This window comes from Ahaetulla prasina, chromosome 8 (genome assembly GCF_028640845.1).
Source record: "Ahaetulla prasina isolate Xishuangbanna chromosome 8, ASM2864084v1, whole genome shotgun sequence".
NCBI lineage: Eukaryota > Metazoa > Chordata > Lepidosauria > Squamata > Colubridae > Ahaetulla > Ahaetulla prasina.
In genome coordinates this window covers 91,652,196-91,675,369 of record NC_080546.1, presented here as the reverse complement: position 1 = coordinate 91,675,369, position 23,174 = coordinate 91,652,196, and the positions used below count along the sequence as shown (strand labels likewise).

Genomic DNA, 23,174 nt, shown 5'->3' with positions numbered 1-23,174 from the left:
AACCTGCGGCTCTGAAGCCGCATGTGGCTCTTTTACCCCTCTGCTGCGGCTCCCTGTCACTCAAAATATGCGTCACAACCACCAGTGTGCAACACCCGCCAGCACACGATTTATTGAGCTTTTCCATTCCCGGCAGGCCAACCATGGATAAATCCAAGGAAAGAAAAGTTTCAGAAGAAAACAGAACATTTAATGCAACTACATGTGCTAGTTTTGTGGCCGTTCAAGAAATAGTCAGGCACGGGAAGGGTTTTGTGGCTCCCAGAGTTTTCTTTTGTTTGGGAAACGGGTCCAAATGGCTCTTTTGAGTGTTTAAGGTTGCAGACCCCTGCCCTAACTGTTAGGAAATTTCTCCTTAGTCCTAGGTTGCTTCTCTCCTTGGTTGGTTTCCATCCGGTTGTTTCTCGTCTTGCTATTTGGTGCTTTGGAAAATTTTCCTAGGGTTGAGACAGACTGACTGGTTCAAGGTCATCCAGCTGACTTGGTGCCCAAGTCAGGACTAAAATTCACAGTTTCCCTGCACCTAGTCCAGTGCTATTAACCACCACACCAAGCCGGGCTCAGCAAGACGACAGGCTTAGTGTACCCAAAGCAGAACCAGAACTCTTGGCCTCCTGGTTTCTAATCCAGCAATGTTGGTGACTACCTTTAAAGCGCTCCATGGCTTAGGGCCAGGGTACTTACGGGACCGCCTGCTGTTACCAAATGGCTCCCACCGACCTGTACGCTCGCACAGAGAGGGACTCCTTAGGGTGCCGTCCGCCAAGCAATGTCGGCTGGCGGCCCCCAGGGGAAGGTCCTTCTCTGTGGGGGCTCCCACCCTTTGGAACGAACTTCCCCCTGGACTTCGGCAATTGCCAAACCTTCGGACTTTCCGCCGAGAGCTGAAGACCTATTTGTTTGTTCGCGCAGGACTGGCATAGGATTTTAATAGGATTTTAATTAGTTTTAATGTTTTAACATTTTAAAATTTGGGTTTTATTCTAAATGTTTTAATTCGGCCATTTGTATAATAAGTTTTTTAAATTATGGTTTTATGTGTATATTGTTGTTGTTTCTTATTATGGCTGTAAACCGCCCTGAGTCCTTCGGGAGAAGGGCGGTATAAAAATTTAATAAATAATAATAATAATAATAATAACTACAGTTTTTTGGAGGGGAAATTAATGTGACTTCTTTCTTGCATTTGAATAGTTGTGAGTTTTAAAGGGCAAAGAAAGATAGCTAAGGGGTTGGAAAAAAAAAAAGAAATATGCGTACAAAATAATCAGAAAACCCGAAAAATGTCTGCGGGAGACAGAATCACCGTCAGACCATTTGTAAGCTGGGATGGAAGGGGGTTATGGGGGAACCCCAAAGAAAAGCAGTAACAAAATACAGTGGGGAACAAAAATGTCATTACCATTTATTTCCTCTCCGAGCTCCGCTGGGAAAGGTTACCAAGCTATTTCTGACAATCTTTCTGAATAAAATATTACAAATTACAAAATACTTGTCAGCATCCTAAACCTGGCTGGATTTGCTCATGTTTATCACGCCTGATCTTAGAGGCAGGTAGTCCACAACTTACAACAGGTTTTTTTTTTTCTTTGCATTTATATCCCGCCTTTCTCCGAAGACTCAGGGCGGCTTACACTGTGTCAAGCAATAGTCTACATCCATTTGTATATTATATACAAAGTCAACTTATTGCCCCCCAACAATCTGGGTCCTCATTTTACCTACCTTATAAAGGATGGAAGGCTGAGTCAACCTTGGGCCTGGTGGGACTTGAACCTGCAATATTGCAAGCAGTTGCTGTTAATAATAGGCTGCATTAGCCTGTTGCGCCACCAGAGGCCCACTAAGTTAACTTAGTGACCGTTTATAAGGTTACGACGACGCTGGAAAAAGTGATTTTTCACACTTACGACCGTGGCGGCATCCCGGTGGTCACGTGATCAGAATTTGGATGCTTGGCAACTGACTCATATTTATGACGGTTGGCAAAACATAGCCATAAAACACGTAGAATGATTACGTATAATTGGGGACGGTAGGACAGGGACGGTAGGCACGCTGGTGCGCTTATGCACGCCCCCTTAGGGACCTCTTAAGAAGCATGAAAGGTCCACGGTAGACAGTTTAAGGTAAAAGGGCCGCGGTGTGGCTCAGGCTGTAAGATAGCCTGTTATTAAACACAGCTGCCTGCAATTATGGCAGGTTCAAGTCCCACCAGGCCCAAGGTTGACTCAGCCTTCCATCCTTTATAACGTAGGTAAAATGAGGACCCAGATTGTTGGGGGGGCAATAAGTTGACTTTGTAAATATACAAATAGAATGAGACTATTGCCTTATACACTGTAAGCCGCCCTGAATCTTCGGAGAAGGGCGGGATATAAATGTAAAAAAAAAAAAAAAGGTATGGGAATTAGACAGACTAAAAACAGGATCAGGTAAAGTGTTCCAGACATTTACTACTCTATTGCAAAAGTCGTATTTCCTAAAATTAAGATTAGAGCAAATTACATTGAGTTCAAATCTATTGACGGCCCTTGTGTTATTACGGTTGAAATTAAAGTACTCATTTACAGGTAGGACGTTTTGGTAAATAATCTTATGAACTAAGCACAGGTCGAAACGTAGACGGCGTAGTTCGAGGCTTTCTAGACCTAAGATTTCAAGCCTGATAGTATAGGGAATTTTATTTCGAGCGGAAGATTTGAGTAATCTTCTAGTAAAATATCTCTGGACCCTCTCTAATGTCTTAGGACCCGGGTACTTACATGGTTTAGGACCCGGGTACTTACGAGACCGCCTGCTGTTACCCTTTGCCTCCCACCGACCCATACGCTCTCACAGAGAGGGTCTCCTCAGGGTGCCGTCCGCCAAACAGTGTCGGCTGGCGGCCCCCAGGAGTAGGGCCTTCTCTGTGGGGGCAGTGATGCTCTGGAATGAACTTCCCCCTGGCCTGCGTCAAGTGCCTGATCTTCGGACCTTCCGTCGTGAGCTCAAAACACATTTATTCATTGAAGCGGGACTGGCATAACTAGTGTTGGATTTTAATTGGGTTTTCTTACTATTTAAAAATTTTAAATCTAATTTTTAACTATCAGCCTTTGTAATTTGCTGTTTTAATTGTTATCTTAATTGTATATATTTTGTCTTTTACCCTTGGTTGTACACCGCCCTGAGTCCTTTGGGAGAAGGGCGGTATAAAAATTTAATAAATAAATAAATAAATAAATAAATAATGTAATGTAACAGTGAGGGTTCCAGGCAGGTAAGCAGTAATCAAGTATAGGTCTGGCAAAGGTTTGATATGCCCTAGTTTGGAGTACAGCGTTACCAGAGAGAAAACTTCGTAAAGTTAAGTTGCAGTGTCCCAGGGTCACGCGATCCTCTTTTGCGACCTTCCGGCAAGCGAAGTCGATGGGGAAGCCAGATCCATTTAACAACCTTGTTACTAACTTGAGAATTGCAGGCATTCACTTAGCAGCTGTGGAAGCCAGATGTGGTTCACAACGGTGTGAAAGCTGCAGCGATTCACTTAACAACCGGGACAAGAAAGGTCGCAAAAGGGAGCAAAGCTCACTCAAGGAACGTCTCGCCTAACAACAGCAACTCTGGACTCAATTGTGGTCGTTAAGCCGAGGTCTGCCTGTACTTAAAAAAGGGATTGTACATAAGTCCCTTATTACCGGCAAGCGGGGGTGGTGGTGGGGGTGGAATTATTGGGGTACCCTACTGCAAAACAGAACATGAAACACACAGAATAAACCCAGGTATTTATCTGGGTGCCACGTTGCAATCAAAGCAATTCAACATGGATCTCTCCGGGGATGGGCTTCAAAAATTTTAGCAAGGGGTTTTCTGCCTGGTTGCTGGGTGGGTGTGGCTTAGTTGGCCACCTGTACCATGGTTGTGGGGGTTGTTTTTGCCCTTCCCGGACTCCGGATGCTTTTCTCAAGCCTCCGGGAGGCCAAAAACGGCCTCAACAGGCTCTGGAGGCCCTCTGGAGGCCGTTTCCCGAACTTCTGGTAGGCCCATTTTTCGCCCTCTCCGAGCTTCCGTGCGTGCCCTGCACTTATCTGCATCCAAAACGGGCCGTGTGGGGATTCCTGAGAGGGGAGGGGATGCGTGGGCAGGGCCAGCCAGGTGTGGGATTTGGGGGTTCTCTGAACTGCACAGAATCTTAGCTAGAGGTTCTCCCGAACCCCCAGCAGCCCCACCCCGGATCTATCTTCCCTGAAGGGATTTCTGACCTGGAAATGTCAGTTATATTAGTCAGAAATAAAACCTACCTGTTTTCTTTTCTCCGGAGGAAGAGACGGATCGCCATCCTTTAAAAAAAAAAAAAAAAGGACAGGAAAATAAGTTAGAAGAAAGAAACTCTAATTTGTGCCTTTAGCCAAGTATTGTATCCTGGAACTTAAGCATTATTTTATTTATTTATTTATTTATTTATTAAATTTTTATACCGCCCTTCTCCCGAGGGACTCAGGGCGGTGTACAGCCAAAAGGTAAAAAATATAAAAAATATACAATTAAAACAACAATTTAAAACCGAGCCAATTAGAAAAAATGGCCAATATTAAAAATTTAAAATTTAAAATTTCAAACCCTAAAATGATAAAACCCCAGTTAAAAATTTAAAAATATTAGGCCAATCCCGCTTGAATAAATAAGTGTGTTTTCAGCTCACGGCGAAAGGTCCGAAGATCCTTTCTGCTCTAAGCCTGTTCAAAGTTTGCATAATGTTATTAATATGAATAATAATGTGAACGATTTTGAGAAAATCAGAATTTAAAAGATGTCAGTGGACTACTGAACCTCGCTTATTGCATTAACAAAACTCCGCATTAACGGAAGGAAGGAGCGGTGCACTGGGGCCTAGAGGTGGAGCTCTCGCCTCACAATTGGGAGGCTGTGAGTTCGATCCTAGGTAGAGGCAGATATTTCTCTTTCTGGGCACACTGAGAATGTATCTGCCGAACAAAACTCTGCATTGGCAACAGGGAAGGGCATCCGGCCAGTAAACACCATTTTTTACAGTAAACTCCATTCAGTTGCCCAGACTCCACCCCGCAAGGGATTGTAGGGTCATTCAATGAAGATGATTGCATTACCAGAAGGAAAAAGGTTTTATCCTATCCAAATTTTCAAACCGGCTACATACAATTAGTTCTTGGTATTTCTTTTTTAGCGATTGGTGCTTTTCCCGTAGTTGGTTAGCCATAAGCTTGTACTGGTCTCTTTCCTGCTGACACGAATCAAGTTCCTTCGAGAGAATGAGGAGCGCTTCCTTCTTGCTCTCCAGTTTCCGTTTACACACCAGGTACTACAAGAAAACCAAGGCAAAACTTTAGTACTTGCGCCTTACAAAGTAAAATGAATATTCAGAAACATTGCTATGTAAAGAAGAAAGAAAATACTCGGGAGTGCTTTCCAAAATTAAAATTTGAGTCAATGTCTCTGGAGATTCTCAATCATCCAGGTCATGATTGTCTCAAAGATGCTTTTTTTCAAAAAAAAAAAAAAAAAAGAACTATTGGACTCCCCAGCCCTGGGGAGCCCCTGTTGTAGTCCGCCAGCAACCTGCAGATCTGGCAACGGAGTCGGATAGCGATGAGGTTGAGGAAGAACATGGGCCAGTCCTGGAGGCTGGGGAAGGCCCGGATGAGGGCTCTGCGTCGGAGGCAGAAGTGGGCCAGGGCCATCAGGGAGTGATGTGCAGACTCCGGAGCCTCCAGAGGCAGAGGAACAGGAGGAGCCTGTTCCTAATGCACGCATGAGAAGAGCTGCCAGAAGGCAAGAGCAGCTCAAGCAAAGAGGACAACTCGGGAGTAGGGCCAAGAGATGATTGGCCCCTCCCATAAGGCTTAAAGACCAACAATGGCTTTTGGGCTCTTTGTCGGAAAACAACGTTGATAGACTTGCTCCTTGTTTTGCTGCATTTATTTCTTGTCAGCGTCTTCTGCTTTTGAACTTTTGCCAAGAAAAGCCTTTGGCAGTTTGCCTAATTAGACCAAGGTTGGTGATAAGCCTGAAGAATTGTGTTATGAATAATTTGTTTTGATTTAGTTTGGACAATGAGACATGAGACATTGTTTGGACAATGAGAATGAATTAATTCCCAGCTGTTCTAATAGTCTGTTTGTTTTTGAACTGATTGTGTCTACTACTACCTACTTGGGCCTGGGTCACAACAGCCCCAACTAAAACTCAGGCTAATGTTAACCCCAAATGTCTGTAGCTTGGATTAATTTCATTTACACCAATATTGAAAACCTGCCATCAACGTTCTCAACTTGGTATCTTGGCACTTCCCTCGATATAGCTGGAGCCACACTTTGAGAATAGTTTTTTAACTCTCATTTAAAACAAAAACCTGGAAACACAATCTTATAACAAACCTGTGAAAGGACGTTTGAAGCTTAAATAGTAATGATATGCATGAATAATTTACACACACACACACACACACACACACACACACACACACACACACACACACAAATGTGATTTCACATCCTGGACTGCATTGATGAAGTTCATATTTCACCAAGCTGGATACTTCCAAGGACAATCTTGGTAATATAAAACAAGAAGACGGCAGGTTTTTAAGGAGAGAATGGACAGCCACTTGCCTGATATGGTATAGGGTCTCCTGCTTGAGCAGGGGGTTGGACTAGAAGACCTCCAAGGTCCCTTCCAACTCTAATTGTCGATTGAATTTAAAAGACGATGTACAACATGGGTAAATTCACATTATTTCCAACTGTTGTTTAGATTTCCTTACTTTTTTGTTTTCTCAAAACTGCCACGGCTCAAAATCGAGCTTTTGGTGAGAAAAATCTCAGCCAGTTTGATCTAGGAACCAGGAGGCCATGAGTTCTAGTCCCACCTTCGGCATGAAAGCCAGTTGGGTGACTTTGAGTCAATCACCAGGAGATGGTGAGTTCTTGTCCCGCCTTAAGCATGAAAGGCAATTGGATGACTTGGGCCAATCATCATGAGACTGGGAGTTCTAGTCCTGCTTTAGGCACAAAAGGCGGCTGGGTGGCTTTGGCTCAATTGCCAGGAGACTGGGAGTTCTAGTCCCACTTTGGGCATGGAAGCCAGCTGGGTGAACTTGGGCCAGTCGTTCTCTCTCTCTCTCTCTCTCTCTCTCTCTCTCTCTCAGCCCAATCCACCTCACAGGATTGTTGTTAGGGGCAGGAAGGTGTGCTGGATTTGTTTGCCGCCTCAAATTATTTTGAAAAAAAAAATAGATAAAGGCAGGATACAAATAAATAAATAAAATGGCCTAAAACATTCTCACTTGGAGGGCTAATCTGTCTCTTCATTTATTCAAGGTTTCTCACCGATTCGTCTTGGCCAAGGAGAACTCTTGTGTGGTCTTTTCACGGGAAAAATCTTTAAACTCTCATCTAGAGTCATTGCCTTTTTTTTCTTCTTTATCTGCAAACACTCATCCCCAAATCTTCCCATTTGCACGATTCTTTCTCGTTTCTTCCTTGAGCTCAGTCTCCGAGCAGCTCTCTCGACAGAAATGCAATTTGCTTGCCTCCAGTCAGGTTTATTTTTTTTCCCTAAATATATTTGCCCTGGGTTTGCCTGCAACTATCTTATTGCTCCTGATTGAAATCTGTTTCATCGGTCTCTTTTCTGATGTTAAGGTTTTTTGTTTTCCATTGTCCTTCGGGTTTCCAACGGAACAGAAGGGACAAAAATTACACCTCGTTTTTCTTTCTCTTTTTGAGATTACAACTTCTTCTGTCTCACTGCACAATCACCTTGGTCTGCGGCTGTCTCAATCTTCATTCACCCTCTTTTGAGACAGCTTTGAGCAATGAACTGGTAAATTCTTTTTTTTTTTTAACCGTCTCAATAAAAATTCAGTTTCTGGCGGGGGAGGGGGTAACCTCTGCCTTTCTCTCCTTGTCTTCAACATCTGATGAGGTCACCCTCTGCTAATACAAGGTGAGTTTACTCCTGAATGCAATTGCATTCTTGGCCTTCCGGTTGATGTCACGGTGATATCAGACACAGGGAACGGGTCTCCGCGTTCCCTGTGCTGAGCTCTCCCTGTTTGTGGGCTCCGAGAGGAGCCAAAGCCGCCCAGTAGGGGCGGTGAACCAAAGAGAGGCACCCTATGAGGTCGAGGAGAGGCGCAGCTCTCCTGTCTGACCCGGGATTTCTTTCCTTGTCTTCAACATCTGATGAGGTCACCCTCTGCTAATACAAGGTGAGTTTACTCCTGAATGCAATTGCATTCTTGGCCTTCCGGTTGATGTCACGGTGATATCAGACACAGGGAACGGGTCTCTGCGTTCCCTGTGCTGAGCTCTCCTGTTTGTGGGCTCCGAGGAGCCAAAGCCGCCCAGTAGGGGCGGTGAACCAAAGAGAGGCACCCTATGAGGTCGAGGAGAGGCGCAGCTCTCCTGTCTGACCCGGGATTTCTTTCCTTGTCTTCAACATCTGATGAGGTCACCCTCTGCTAATACAAGGTGAGTTTACTCCTGAATGCAATTGCATTCTTGGCCTTCCGGTTGATGTCACGGTGATATCAGACACAGGGAACGGGTCTCTGCGTTCCCTGTGCTGAGCTCTCCCTGTTTGTGGGCTCCGAGAGGAGCCAAAGCCGCCCAGTAGGGGCGGTGAACCAAAGAGGGGCACCCTATGAGGTCAGGGGAGGCGGAGCTCTCCTGTCTGACCCGGGATTTCTTTCCTTGTCTTCAACATCTGATGAGGTCACTCTCTGCTAATACAAGGTGAGTTTACTCCTGAATCCAATTGCAGGTGACTTATGGGGGAGGCACCTGTCCCTCCTCTTCACAGAGACACATGATTCCATGGAGAGTAGAAATGACAACTACAGCAAAGAGCAAAGAACCAGTGAGTAAACTGGTTCTTCAGAACCTCTCCCGATAAGGAGAGGACAGGAGATCGCCTACTTATGCTCTGGATGGCTGCTCCTTGTGATGGTAGAATCCAGGGTGACTAGCAAGTGCTAAGAGATGAAAGGATTAATCACAACTGCAGCGGGGATCTTTGAAAGATCCACGCGTTCACTAACCTCACTTCAACTGGCATTAGATAAGCTACAGAGAGAATTGTAATTATTTAGTGCTAAAATAATACATTATGCTTTTTTTACCTTTGTTACTGTTTTTAGCTTATTTTTTAAAAAGCACCCTTTATGTATTTTTACATATTCTTTAACAAGGTATTATCTATCATAATTATTTTAGTGTTTTGCTTTTTTCCTTTTTTGTCATTATTTTAAAGGCAATAAAACTCCTTCCTCCTCCTCCTCCTCCTCCTTTTTTACTGCTTCAGGTGTCGAGGGGAAAAATAATCCTTGTTCCTATTTATTCTTTTATTACTATTTTCTTTCTTTTGTTTTCTTTCTTTGTACGTTTTATTCTTTTTCTCTCTTTCTTTTTATTTAATTCATGTCTGCTGTTATCACTACATTTAAGATCTTTAATAAATGCATATTGTTCTTTTTTTAAAAAAAATCAGACTGTAGGTAATAGGATTCCCTTTGTCGAAGCAGAGGTACTTCAAAATCCACTCAGAAATTAATCCCACATGGTTACGTAACTCTCTTCAATCTTAGGCAAGGATAAGCCAGAGGAAGTTAAATGATGCATCCATCATTTGCCAAAGTTTAGGGCAGAGAGATCTCGGAGCAGGCCAAGTGTTTGGAACCCTCACCACATCTCTGACATCAATACAATTGAACGTGTCCAGAAATATTTTACAAAAAGAGTTCTTCATTCCTCTGAAAACAATAGAATACTCTATCCCACCAGACTTGAAATCCTAGGCTTAGAAAACTTGGAACTCCGTCGCCTTCGACAAGACCTAAGTTTAACTCACAAAATCATCTATTGTAATGTCCTTCCAGTTAAAGAATACTTCAGCTTTAATTGCAATAATACTAGAGCAACTAATAGATTTAAACTTAATGTCAACCGCTTTAATCTAGATTGCAGAAAATATGACTTCTGTAACAGAATCATCAGTGCTTGGAATACTTTACCTGACTCTGTGGTCTCTTCTCATAATCCTAAAAGCTTTAACCAAAAACTTTCTACTATTGACCTCACCCCATTCCTAAGAGAACCATAAGGGGCGTGCATAAGCGCACAAACGTGCCTACCGTTCCTGTCCTATTGTTTTTCTTTTCTTCTTCATATATATATATATATATATATGTTTATACCTTTATATAATATATAACCTTTCTGTATGATACTTACATATATTATTGTGACAAAAATAAATAAATAAATAAATAAATAAATAAATAAATAAATAAATAAATAAATAAATAAATGGTGTCTTTTTCAGCAAAACCTCACCAAACCTTTCCCGGCAAAGACCAGCCAAGCAAAGCAGCAGGAACTGTTTAATTCACTCTTAAAAAGCAAGGTGAGAGTACAACCGGTTACGAGATACAGCTTCAGGGGAAAAGTAGATTCCTATTTCTCACTATGAATCATCTCTACAAAGATTTGTACAATCCCGATTTTTAATGGGCAGCTTCTACAGCAGGATGCAATCTGCAATCTAATGATTAACCCAGCACATGCTCAGTCTCCCTCGTTATTTGTATTCCAAGAAGACCTAAACAGGTAAGTCCTTGACTTACGACCACAATGGAGCTCAAAATTTATGTTGTGAAGTGAGACATTTGTTGAGTTTTGCCCCATTTTTCTTGCCACCGTTGTTAAGTGAATCACTGTGTTAAATTAGTAACAGAGTCGTTAAGTGAATCAAGTAATGAAAGATAAAACACCGAAGATCAGGAACATGTTTATTTCGGCCGTAATCTGAGAAGTTTCGGGTGTCAATTGCTTTCATAAATATGCATGTTCTCATTTCCCCCTCGGTTCTTAAGTGAATCACCACTGCAGTTGTTAAATTAGGAAGTTGGTTGTTAAGCGAATCTGGCTCTCCCTCTTAACTTTGCTCATCCGAAGGTCACAAAAGGGGATCACGTGACCCCAAGACGCTGCGGCCATCGCAAATGTGAGTCAGTTGCCAAGAATCCGAATTTTGATCATGTGATTTGATTTGATTTGATATTTTATTTTTTTACTCTATTATTTTATTTGATAGTTATCTTTTTTTATCTTTTATATTATTTTTATGTTATATTTTACTTTAAATTTTATTTTATTTCATATTTTATTTTATTTTATTTTTTACTTTATTTTATATTTTTATATTAAATTGTATTTATTATTTTATTTTATTATTTATTTATATTATATTATCTTATCTTTTAACATTTATTTATTTTATATTTTACTTTACTATTTTATTATTTTATTTTATTTTATTTTATTACTCTACTCTACTCTACTCTACTCTACTCTACTCTACTCTACTCTACTCTACTCCTATTCTATTCTATTCTATTCTATTCTATTCTATTCTATTCCTTCTTCTTCCTCTTCCTCTTTCATTCTACTACTTCTTCTTCTATTCTATTCTATTCTATTTTATTCTATTCTGTTCTGTTCTATTCCTTCTTCTTCCTCTTCTTCTTCTATTCTATTCTATTCTATTCTGTTCTGTTCTGTTCTGTTCTATTCTATTCCTTCTTCTTCCTCTTCCTCTTTCATTCTACTACTTCTTATTCTATTCTATTCTATTCTGTTCTGTTCCGTTCTGTTCTATTCCTTCTTCTTCCTCTTCCTCTTCCTCTTCCTCTTCCTCTTCCTCTTCCTGTTCTATTCTATTCTATTCTATTCTATTCTATTCTATTCTATTCTATTCTATTCTATTCTACGAGGGAAGTATTCCTGCTGGACAGAACACAGGTAGTTCTCAACTTCCAGAAATTTGTTTAGCGTCTGTTCCAAGTTACAACAGCATTGAAAAAAGAGACTTATGCCCGTTTTCATAACGAGACAGTGGACTACTGTCTGTTTTCTTTCTGTATCAGATGGTAATTACTTCTGCCGAGCTATTTTTATCGATAAACCTGTTTAGACCTCCTTAATTCTGAAACGCAAATGGTTTTAAAGCCAGTTTACAAAGGAATAATCTCATAGAGCCTGCCCTATTAAAATACACACTGCATGTCAATTTAAACATCAGAAATGAAGACTGGAAAAAGCTTTGCCGGTCTTTAAATGAAAGCAATTTTTCAGTCAGTCCAAATCAAATAAAAATCAAATAAATAAATAAATAAATAAGTCCGTTTTCCCTGACTTCCTAAGCCCAGGATGGTGAACCTACGCCACGCGTGCCCAAAGTGGCACACGAAGCCATGTCACCTGGCACAGGCGGCATTGCCTGTTTGTCTTCTGTGTTTCTGGTGCGCATGTGTGCGCAAGGATCAGCTGTCCTATGTCCACGCGGCAGGGCTGAAAAGCAGTATGCGCACGCACAGCAGCCAGCTGATGGGTCAGGCGGCATGCACGCTAGAACCCGGAAGTTGGGCTTTTCCGGAGCGCGGCCCTGATGAGTGGGCGATGTTTCCGCGCGAGTGCCGAGAAAGTTTGCCATCACTGTCCTAAGCCATCCCATCTCTTGATGCTTCTGTTGTGTCTCGCCCAATCTCACCACAGCCGGGGCCTTCTTATCTGCTTCCGAACACGGAGGAATGTTCTAGTATGCCTCCCGGCCCCAGCCCTGGCTCCATGCCCAGACAGGCTGAAGAGGAGGAAGTATCTCCAGCCCCCAGCTCTGGCTCCATGCCCAGGCAAACGGAGCAACTAGACCCCTCCCCCTCCTCCACAGCATGTGAGCCTGAGGGAGGTCAATTGCCAACAGCTGCCGACTGGAGTGACCCTCGCGTCAGAAGACTTGATAGGCGGAGGCAACAGAAGGAAGGGAGGGGCAGGCCTGGATAAGTGCTGAGTCATGGAGCCACACCCCATGGCCTATATAAAGGACCTGCTTTCTGGCATTCTCTGAGTCAGGCAAAGTCTAAACATATCTTGCTGAAGTCACTTTCTGATCTCCTGCCTGCCCTGAGGACTTTGCTAGGACTTTGGCAGAGCTGCAGAGGCACGCCTGATTCGGATTTCCCTGACCCGGCCGTCAGCGGAGGAGTGGGACACGACAGCTTCGCACCTGGTACAGTTAAAAGCCATCAACGAAATACGGTGCTTTCAAAACTCTTAATATTACAATAACGTTGAATACCATACATCACTTTGTGTTGATCATACATGCAGAAAGCTACCAAATAGTCTTGCTCGTATTATTATATAGAAACATCAGGACTCTAACAATAAAGTGCACAGAAAAGCAACCAAGATGATTAAGGGCCTAAGAGGCTAAAACATACGACGAACCGTTGCAGGAATTGGGTATGAAAAGAAGGTTTAATGAAAAGAAGGACTAGGGGAAACACGATAGCAGTCTTCCAATATTTGAGGGGCTGCCCCAAAGAAGAGGGAGTCAAACTATTCTCCAAAGCACCTGAGGGCAGGACAAGAAGCAATGGGTGGAAGCTAATCAAGGAGAGAAGCAACCTGGAACTAAGGAGGAATTTCCAGACAGTGAGAACAATTAACCAACGGAACAACTTGCCACCAGAAGTTGTGAATGCTCCAACACTGGAGGTTTATAAGAAGAGCCTGGATAACCATTTGTCTGAGATGGTATAGGGTTTCCTGCCTAAGCAGGGGGTTGGACTAGAAGACCTCCAAGGTCCCTTTCAACTCTGCTATCATTATATTGTTATCTCGGTAATGGATGAAAATGATTCAGAGTTGTCTTTGCTATTTATTTTTAATTTACCGTTAGAATTTCATCCCAATTTTCTTTACTCAGGGCAGCCATATGGTTTATCCAGCATTTCTATAATGTTCCCAGTTTAAGCTACTGCTCTGCGATCTTTTGGTGGTCTCCCATTCAATAACTGCTCAGCTCCAATTCTTTGTTTTTCAAAACCAGCCAGGATCAGCTAAATACTGCCATCTTGTTGGGAACAATATATACATATAAATATACATATACATATACATATACATATATATGTAGGTCTTTGGTTATTCGGGTTTTCTCCCACGTAAAATTGGAAGTGTCTTGGTGACGTTTCGACAAAGTCTCATTCGTCATCTTCAGGCTTCAGCTTCGTGCTTCTAGGCAGCAATATATATATATTCTCCATCCTGAAGCCACAATAGTCTAGAATGATCCAAGCTGGCATTAGGCATTAACTCAAAATGGAACCCCCCACCCAAAAAATAAGATAGGCTAAAGAATTAATTAAATGTGAGAAGGCAAATCCTCCCTTCAGTCAATTTTAAGAATACAGGTAGAATAAGGGCCTGTCAAATGAATGTTGGAAGCGTAAAACGAAAGAAGGGACTTTTTAAATCATCTAAGGTGGACATGTAATAAAGCAAAAAAAAAAGAAAAATTGGAATATGATTCCTATTTTAATACAGAAAATTTTGAAAACGGAGATAAAGACGAAATCAGATTTTTTTTCTCTTTCGGGCTTAGTGGAAAAAGAACTGGAGAAAAAAATTCGGAACTTTGTTATGTTGATAGCAACAAGACTATTGTATGGGCAAAAATGGAGAGACATTTCGATTCCTAGCATGGAAAAACGGTTGCAGAAGTTGATGGAGTTGGCTGAGATGTTCATCAATGATATATTCATCATATGTCATCTGTCATATATTCTGACATCTTCGTCAATGACTTGGACGAGGGGATAGATGGGGAACTCATCAAATTTGCAGACGAAACCAAGCTGTCAGGAATAGCCAACACTCCGGAAGAGAGGCTCAAGATACAGAAGGATCTTGACAGACTTCAACATTGGGCGCTATCTAACAAAATGAAAACGCCGGAAAATAGCCAAAAAACAGGCATGCGTGCGCTAGCCAGCTGGTCTTTGGGTTTCCGGTGCTCCAGTGCACGTAAAGACCAGCTGGATGGCTTGTATGCGCCTGGGTATGTCTAGTTTAATGAAAAGAAGGACTAGGGGAGACATAATAGCAGTGCTCCAATATCTCAGGAGTTGCCCCACAGAAGAGGGAGTCAAGCTATTCTCCAGAGCACCTGAGGGTAGAACAAGAAGCAATGGGTGGAAACTAATCAAGGAGAGAAGCAACTTAGAACTAAGGAGGAATTTCCTGACAGTTAGAACAATTAATCAGTGGAACGACTTGCCTGCAGAAGTTGTGAATGCTCCAACACTGGAAATTTTTAAGCAGATAACAATTTGTCTGAAATGGTGTAGGGTTTCCTGCCTAAGCAGGGGGTTGGACTAGAAGACCTCCAAGGTCCCTTCCGACTCCAAATTCCAAATGGCAAAATTGACTATTTTGATGAAAGAGTGCTTTTGTTTTCACATGGAAACTGCTTGTTGTGCCTCGCTCACCCCCCCCGCCTCCCCGCAGCCGGGCCCCTCTCATCTCCTGCTATCTCAGCCAGAGACTGATAGTGCTGAAGAATGTCCTGGCATGCCTCCAGCCCCCAGCCCTGGCACCATGCCCGGACAAACCGAGCAAAGAAACCTCCCTCCGATAGCATGTGCATCTGAAGCCAGTCACGAGCTGAGATTACCGGCAGCTGGGGACGAAACGATGCAATGGATAGATCCCCGCTTCCGGAGAATGGAGAGGCGACGTCAGCAAAAGGAAGGGAGGGGCAGGCCTGGATAAGTGCTGAGTCATGGAGCCACACCCCATGGCCTATATAAAGGATCTGCTTTCTGGCATTCTCTGAGTCAGGCAAAGTCTAATTTGGATTGCTGAAGTCACATCCTGGTCTCCTGCCTGCCCTGAGGACTCTGACAGGACTTTGGCAAAGCTGCAGAGGCTTCGCGGCCACGCTTGATACGGACTTCCCCGACCCGGCCGTCAGAGGAGGAGTGGGACACGACACAGCTTCTGAACTTTGTGCTTGAAGTGGAAAAGAATGAAACTTGGATTTTGGGTTTTACCAATTAGATTGACAGATCTTTATAGAAATGGCTAATTTATATTACTATGAAAAAACATAAAAGTTGTGATTTGACATTAATGCCTTATCTTAGTGCAACAGAGAGAATTGGAAGTCAATGTTTCTTTTTCTTTCTTTTTTCCTATCTTTCCTCACTTCTCTTCCCCCTCTTCCTCCCTACCATTCTCCTATTTACTTTTGTTTTTTGCATCTTATTTTATCTTACAACTCGATAAAAACGTTAAACCAAGAAATAAAAAAAAGAATACAGGTAGTCCTCAAGTTACAAGTTCGTTTAGTGACCATTCGAAGTTACAACGGCGCTGAAAAAGGGGACGTGACTATCTTTCACACTTACGACCGTTTTCCGCCTCCCCGAGGTCACAATTCGGACGCTCGACAACTGACTTATAGTTATGACGGTCTCAGTGTCTGGGGGAATCCCCTTTTGTGACCTTCTGACAAGCAAAGTCAACAGGGAAGCCAAATTCACTTAATGATGGTGATTCACGTCACAAACGTTGCCAGAAAAGTTGTAAAGCAATTGTCACTTAACAACTGTCTCCGTTCTGGGCTCAATTGTGGTTGTAAGTCGAGGACTACCTGCATTGCCTGGGTACAACCATATGGTTTCTCTGGCGATAATACAAAGTTGGCGTTGCGTTCTGTTTTTCCAGGATGCGTCAACCACCTGGTCGCCTCAACATCTGGATTAGTTTCTATCCACGTCTAGAACCTCCTGGCGATTTTGAATCCAGATCCTAACCGGGTGTGACTCGGCTTAGCTCTTAAGATACCAAGCGAAGGTTGGTTAAATATTACACCCTAGCTAGGCCAAACGGATACGTGGACGCGCACACACACAGTGTGCAAACACAAGCACTTGGTTGCAAGGGGACATTTATTTGCTCTAACCTGAAGGTCGCTCCTTGCAGATCAAACCTTGGGTGACATTTTCCTAAGAGCCAACAGCGGCCGGAAGCCTGAAACTACAACCAGGCAAAGAAATCTCAAGGACAGCGTTTCTGGACAAGAAGAAGGAGGGAGGGAGGGAGGAGGAAAGGAAGATGAAGGAGGGAAGGAAGGAAGGAAGGAAAGAAGAAAGGAACATAAAGGGAGGGAGGGAGGAAGAAGCATGAAGGAAGGAAGGAAGGAAGGAAAGAAAATGAAGGAGGGAGGGAGGGAGAAAAACAGGAAGAAAGGAAGGAAGAAAGAGGGAGGGAGGGAGAAAAACAGGAAGGAAGCAAAGGGAAGGAGGGAGGGAGAAAGGAAGGAAGGAAAGGAGGGAGGGAGGGAGAAAAACAGGAAGGAAGGAAAGGAGGGAGGCAGAGGGGAAGGAAGGAAGGGAGGGAGGGAGGGAGCGAGAAAAACAGGAAAGAAGGAAGAAAGAGGGAGGGAGGGAGAAAAACAGGAAGGAAGGAAAGGAAGGAGGAGGGAGAAAGGAAGGAAGGAAGGGAGGAAGGAGGAGGGGGGGAGGGAGAAAAACAGGAAGGAAGGAAAGGAGGGAGGCAGAGGGGAAGGAAGGAAGGAAGGAAGGAAGGAAGGAAAGGAGGGAGGGAGGGAGAAAAACAGGAAGGAAGGAAAGGGAAGGAGGGAGGGAGGGAGAAAAGAAGGAAGGAAGGAAGGAAGGAAGGAAGGAAGGAAGGAAGGAAGGAAGGAAGGAAGAGGGAGGGAGGGAGAAAAACAGGAAGGAAGGAAAGGAGGGAGGCAGGGAGGCAGAGGGGAAGGAAGGAAGGAAGGAAGGAAGGAAGGAAGGAAGGAAAGGAGGGAGGCAGGGAGGCAGAGGGGAAGGAAGGAAGGAAGGAAGGAAGGAAGGAAGGAAGGAAGGAAGGAAGGAAAGGAGGGAGGCAGGGAGGCAGAGGGGAAGGAAGGAAGGAAGGAAGGAAGGAGGAGGCAGAGGGAAGGAAGGAAGGAAGGAAAGGAGGGAGGGAGAAAAACATGAAGGAAGGAAAGGAGGGAGGCAGAGGGGAAGGAAGGAAAGGAGGGAGGGAGAGGGGAAGGAAGGAAGGAAGAGGGAGAGAGGGAGAAAAACAGGAAGGAAGGAAAGGAGGGAGGCAGAGGGGAAGGAAGGAAGGAAGGAAGGAAGGAAGGAAGGAAGGAAGGAAGGAAAGGAGGGAGGAGGAGGAGAAAAGAAGGAAGGAAGGAAGGAAGAAGGAAGGAAGGAAGGAAGGAAGGAAGGAAGGAGGAAGGAGAGGAAGGAAGGAAGAGGAAGGAAGAGGAGGGAGGAAGAAGGAGGAGGCAGAGGGAAGGAAGGAGGAAGGAAGAAGGAAGGAAGAGGAGGAGGAGGAGGAAGGAAGGAAGGAGGAGGAGGAAGAAAAACAGGAAGGAAGGAAAGGAGGGAGGCAGAGGGGAAGGAAGGAAGGAAGGAAGGAAGGAAGGAAGGAAGGAAGGAAAGGAGGGAGGCAGAGGGGAAGGAAGGAAGGAAGAGGGAGGGAGGGAGAAAAACAGGAAGGAAGGAAAGGAGGGAGGCAGAGGGGAAGGAAGGAAGGAAGGAAGGAAGGAAGGAAGGAAGGAAGGAAGAAAGGAGGGAGGAAGGAAGGAAGGAAGAAAGGAGGAGGAAGGAAAGGAAGGAAGGAAGGAGGGAGGCAGGGAGGCAGAGGAAGGAAGGAAGGAGGAAGGAAGAAGGAAGGAAGGAAGGAAGGAAGGAAGGAAGGAGGAGGAGGAGGAGGAGGAAGGACAGAGAGGGGGAAGGAAGGAAGAGGAGGAGGAGAAAAGAAGGAAGGAAGGAAAGGAAGGAGGAAGGAGGAAGGAAGGAAGGAAGGAGGAAGGAAGGAAGGAAGGAAGGAAGGAAGGAAGGAAGAAGGAAGGAAGGAGGAAGGAGGAAGGAAGGAAGGAAGAGGAGAGAGGAGAAAACAGGAAGGAAGGAGGAGGCAGAGAAGGAAGGAAGGAAGGAAGAAGGAAGGAAGGAAGAAAGGAGGAGGAAGGAAGAGGAAGGAAGGAAGGAAGAAGGAAGGAAGGAAAAGGAAGGAAGGAAGGAAGGAGGGAGGAAGGAAGGAAGGAGGAAGGAGAAGGAAGGAGGGAGGAGAAAACAGGAAGGAAGGAAGGAGGAGGGAGGAAGGAAAGGAAGGAAGGAAGGAAGGAGGAGGGAGAAAAGAAGGAAGGAAGGAAAGGAAGGAAGGAAGGAAGGAAGGAAGAGGGAGAGAGGGAGAAAAACAGGAAGGAAGGAAAGGAGGGAGGCAGGGAGGCAGAGGGGAAGGAAGGAGGGAGGGAGAAAGGAAGGGAGAAAAACAGGAAGGAAGGAAGGAAGGAAGGAAGGAAGGAAGGAAGGAAAGAAGGAAGGAAGGAAGGGAGGGGAAAAGAGGAGACCGCCCATCCTTCACAGTCCCTTCTTTGGCTGTTCACACCACTTACTTGACCCAATTACAGGTAGTCTCTCTTTACAACACTTAATGACGAAGACACTGAAAACAGTGAGTGAGGATCATTTGTCATTATTTCTGATCAAAATTCGGACGCTTGGCAACGGACTCGTATTTATGACGGTCGCAGTGTCCCGGGGCTGTGCGTGCGTGTGCGTGGTGTGTGTCACGCGATCCCCCTTTTGCGACCTTCTGACAAGCAACCTCCACGGGGAAAGCTGGATTTGCTTAACAACCCTGTTATTAACTTCACAACGGCGGCGATTCACTTAACAACCCGAGGCAAGAAAGGTCGCCAAATGGCACAGCGTTCACTTTAACAACCGTCTCGCTTGGCAGAACAGAAACTTTCAACCCAATTCTGGTCGTAAGTCCAGGAATTCCTGTATTCCCAAGCGTTGGGAGCAACACGGAAGTTTTGCTATGTCTCGATTCCTGTTGCCCTTTTTTAAAAAATTTTTTTGTCTTGTTTGTTTAGAACCTGTTTGGTTAGTTTTTAAGCCCCCGGGTGGTGCGATAAACAAAGGTTCAATTCAATAATTGTTCAACTGTGTGAGTGTCGGTAGCCACTCAGCAGAAAGCACACGCTGTGAAGTTGTTACCGAACAATCACAACACGGCACGTCGATTTCCCAAGGAGGCGTAAAGAATTCAGAAGAACAGAGCTGGAAGGGAGCCTCGGAGGTCTTCTAGTCCAACCCCTGGCTCAAGCAGGAGACCTTATCATCATCCCGCTTCAGGCAAATCTCTTCTTAAAAACCTCCAAAGTGTTGGAGCGTTCACAGCTTCTGGTGGCAAGCCGTTCCGCTGGCTCATCGTTCTCACTGACTTTAGTTTCCTTTCGAAGAAAGGAACTCTGCAAGGAAGGCGAAGGGCTCCCCTCTAGGTGCCACCCCAGGGATAAACCATGCGGAATAATATGCCCCCCCCCCGGGGGACGGATTCCTAGGCTGGGTGGGGAAGGACCCAAGAGGCGGTTGGGTTGGCCTGGAGGTTGGGGAGCAGGGCATGGAAGGGCTTGGACCAGAGCGCTCCTCTTCCTCCTCTCTCTTTCTCCTTCTCTTTCTCTAGCTCTTCCGTCCTTTCTCCTTTTCCCCCCCTCTTCCTCCTCCTCCTCCTCCTTTCTCTCCGTCTCCTTCTCCTTCTTCCTCTTCTCCTTCCTTCCTTTCTCCTTCTCTCTCCTTCCTCTTCCTCCTCCTTCTCTCTTTCCTCCTTCTCCCTCTTCTCCTTCTCTCTCTTTCTCCTTTCTTTTCCTTCCTCCTTCCTCTCCTCCTCCTTCTCCCTTTCTCCTTCTCTCTCTTTCTCTTTCTCCTTCCCTTCCCTTCCTCCCCTTCCTCCCTCTCTTTCTCCTTCCTCTTTTCCTCCTTCTCCCTCTTCTCCTTCTCCCTTTCTCCTTCTCCCTTTCTCCTTCTCTCTCTTCTCCTTCCTCCTCCTCTCTTCCTTCTCCTTCTCCTCCTCCTCCTCCTTCCTCTTCCTCCTCCTTCTCTCTTTCCTCCTTCTCCCTTTCTCCTTCTCTCTCTTCTCTTCTCCTTCCCTTCCTCCTTCCTTCCTCCTCCTCCCTCCCTTTCTCCTCTCTCTTCTCCTTCCTCTTCCTCCTTCTCCTTCCTCTCTTCTCCTCTCTTCCTTCTCTCCTTCCCTTCCTTTCTCCTTCTCTTCCTCCTCTTCCTCCTCCTTCTCCTTCCTCCTTCCTCCTTCTCCTCTCCTCTTCTCTCCTTCCTTTCCTCTCCTCCTTCCTCTCCTCTCCTTCCTTCTCTCTTCTCCTTCTCTTCTCCTTCCTCCTTCCTCTTTCTCCTTCCTCTTCCTCCTTCTCCTCTTCTCCTTCTCCCTTTCTCCTTCTCCCTTTCTCCTCTCTCTTCTTCTCCTCTCTTCCTCCTTCTCCCTCTTCTCCTTCTCCTCTTTCTCCTTCTCCTTCCTCCTCTTCCTCTCCTCCTCCTTCTCCTTCTCTTCTCTCTTCCTCTCTTCTCCTTCCTCCTTCCTTCTCTTCTCCTTCCCTTCCTCCTTCTCCTTCTCTCTCTCCTCTCCTCCTTCTCCTCCTCCTTCTCTCTTTCCTCCTTCTCTCTTCTCCTCTCTCTCTCTTCTCCTTCCTTCCTTTCCTTCCTCCTTCCTCTCCTCCTCCTTCTCCCTTTCTCCTCCTTCCCTTCCCTTTCTCCTTCTCTTCTCTTCTCCTTCCTTTCCTTTCTCCTTCTCTTCTCCTTCTCCTTCTCCTTCCTCCTCCTTCTCTCTTTCCTCCTTCTCCCTCTTCTCGTTCTCTCTCTTTCTCCTTCTCCTTCCTTTTCCTTCCTCCTTCCTCTCCTCCTCCTTCTCCCTTTCTCTTTCTCCTTCCCTTCCCTTCCTCCTTCCTCTTCCCTTTCTCCTTTCTTTTTTCCTCCTTCTCCCTCTTCTCCCTTCTCCTCTCTTTCTCCTTCTCCTTCCCTCCTCTTTCCTCTCCTCCTCCTTCTCCCTTTCTCCTTCTCTCTTTCTCCTTCTCTCTCTCCTTCCCTTCCCTTTCTCCTTCTCTTCTCTTTCTCCTTCCCTTTCTCCTTCTCTTCTCCTTCCTTCTCTCTCTTTCTACTTCTCCTTCCCTTTTCCTTCCTCTCCTCCTCCTTCTCCCTTTCTCCTTCTCCCTTTCTCCTTCCTCCTCCTCCCTCCTCTATCCTTCTTCTCTTCCCTCTTTCTCCTGCCTCCTCCTCCCTCTTCTCCTTCTCTTTCTCCTGCTCCTTCCCTCCTCCTTCCTCTTCCTCCTCCTTCTCTCTTTTCCTCCTTCTCTTCTTCTTCTTCTCCCCCCTCCCAACCTCACAGCCAGCCAGCCAGCCTCCCTCCCTCCCTCCAGCCGCGCAGGGGATTCCCGGGGCCGGGCCGGGCCGGAGCTCGCATGGAGGCCTAGCTAGCATCCTGGGCGGCCTCCCCGCGGCCTTCTCCGCCTTCTCTGCCTGCGGGCCGAGCGGCGGCCTCACCTCGCCCACCAGCCCCTGCCAGTCGCTCTCGCTGCGGCTGCCGTTCATGGCTCCCCGGCCTCGCTCGCCCGGCCGCTCCGCTCCTCCGCCGCCGCCTCCTCCTCCTCCTCGGCTGGGCTCGGCTCGAGAGGCGGGTCCCCGGCGGTGAAGCCTCCCCGCCGCCCGAGGCCCCGCTAAGCGGCTTCCCGGCTCGCCTTCCCGGCGCAAGGAGGGGGCCTGCGAGGTCGTCTAGTCCGACCCCCGCTTCGCCCCGCGCCGTTCTCCCCCCCCACCCCGGGAAGTCCTCGGTTTACGACCAACCATCAGCTTGCCCCCAGATTCCTGCCGTTAAGCGAGACGTCGGAGAAGTGAGCTTGGCCGCCTTTTGGGTCACTAAGCGAATCCCAGCAGCGGTTAACTCGGTAACACGGTCGCTGAGCGAATCTGGCTCCCCCCCCATGGACTTGGATTGTCAGAAAGTCACAAAAGGGGATTACAACACACACACACACACACACACACACATACAAACACACACGGGGACACTGCGACCGTCGTAAGTGTGAGCCGGACGCCGAGCCTCTCAATTTTGCTCACGCGGCCCTCCCTCGGGGATGCTGCAACGGTGTGGAAAAAAACGGGCCCGAGCACCCTTTTTTTTTTGCATTCACTTTGAATGGTCACTAAATGAACGGTTGTAAGTGGAGGACTTACCTGCCTTTCTTACCGCCCCACCTTTTGAATGGTCGTTAAGTGGAGATCTTCCTGTCCAGAGATGGAAAACAAGGTGGGAGTTTCTACAGTAAGGAAGGGAAGATTGCATTTGCACAAAATGGGAAACGTGATGAGATCCCGGCTGGTGCGAATGCGATTTAGGGAAATATTGGAATGGGCAGAAATGAACCGATTAACGCCTGCCATTAAGGAGAAAGAACCAACTGGATATTATGAGATATGGGAATTATTTTATCAATGGTTAGAGAATAAA

At 45.6% G+C, this 23,174-nt stretch overlaps 1 protein-coding gene across 1 annotated transcript in view; it reads right to left on the bottom strand.

Annotated features, from left to right (window-relative positions):
- The window catches only part of CCDC149 (coiled-coil domain containing 149), a 36,964-nt gene extending 14,603 nt beyond the window's left edge, over positions 1-22,361 (bottom strand). Inside the window, exons 1-3 of the mRNA XM_058192999.1 lie at positions 22,208-22,361; positions 5,159-5,320; positions 4,284-4,322 (exon numbers count right to left, since the gene is read on the bottom strand). Of these exons, the coding sequence (XP_058048982.1) occupies positions 4,284-4,322; positions 5,159-5,320; positions 22,208-22,255 (249 nt within the window). The 5' untranslated portion in view covers positions 22,256-22,361. The remainder of the gene's footprint in view (positions 1-4,283; positions 4,323-5,158; positions 5,321-22,207) is intronic.
- Between the last annotated feature and the right edge of the window lie 813 nt (positions 22,362-23,174).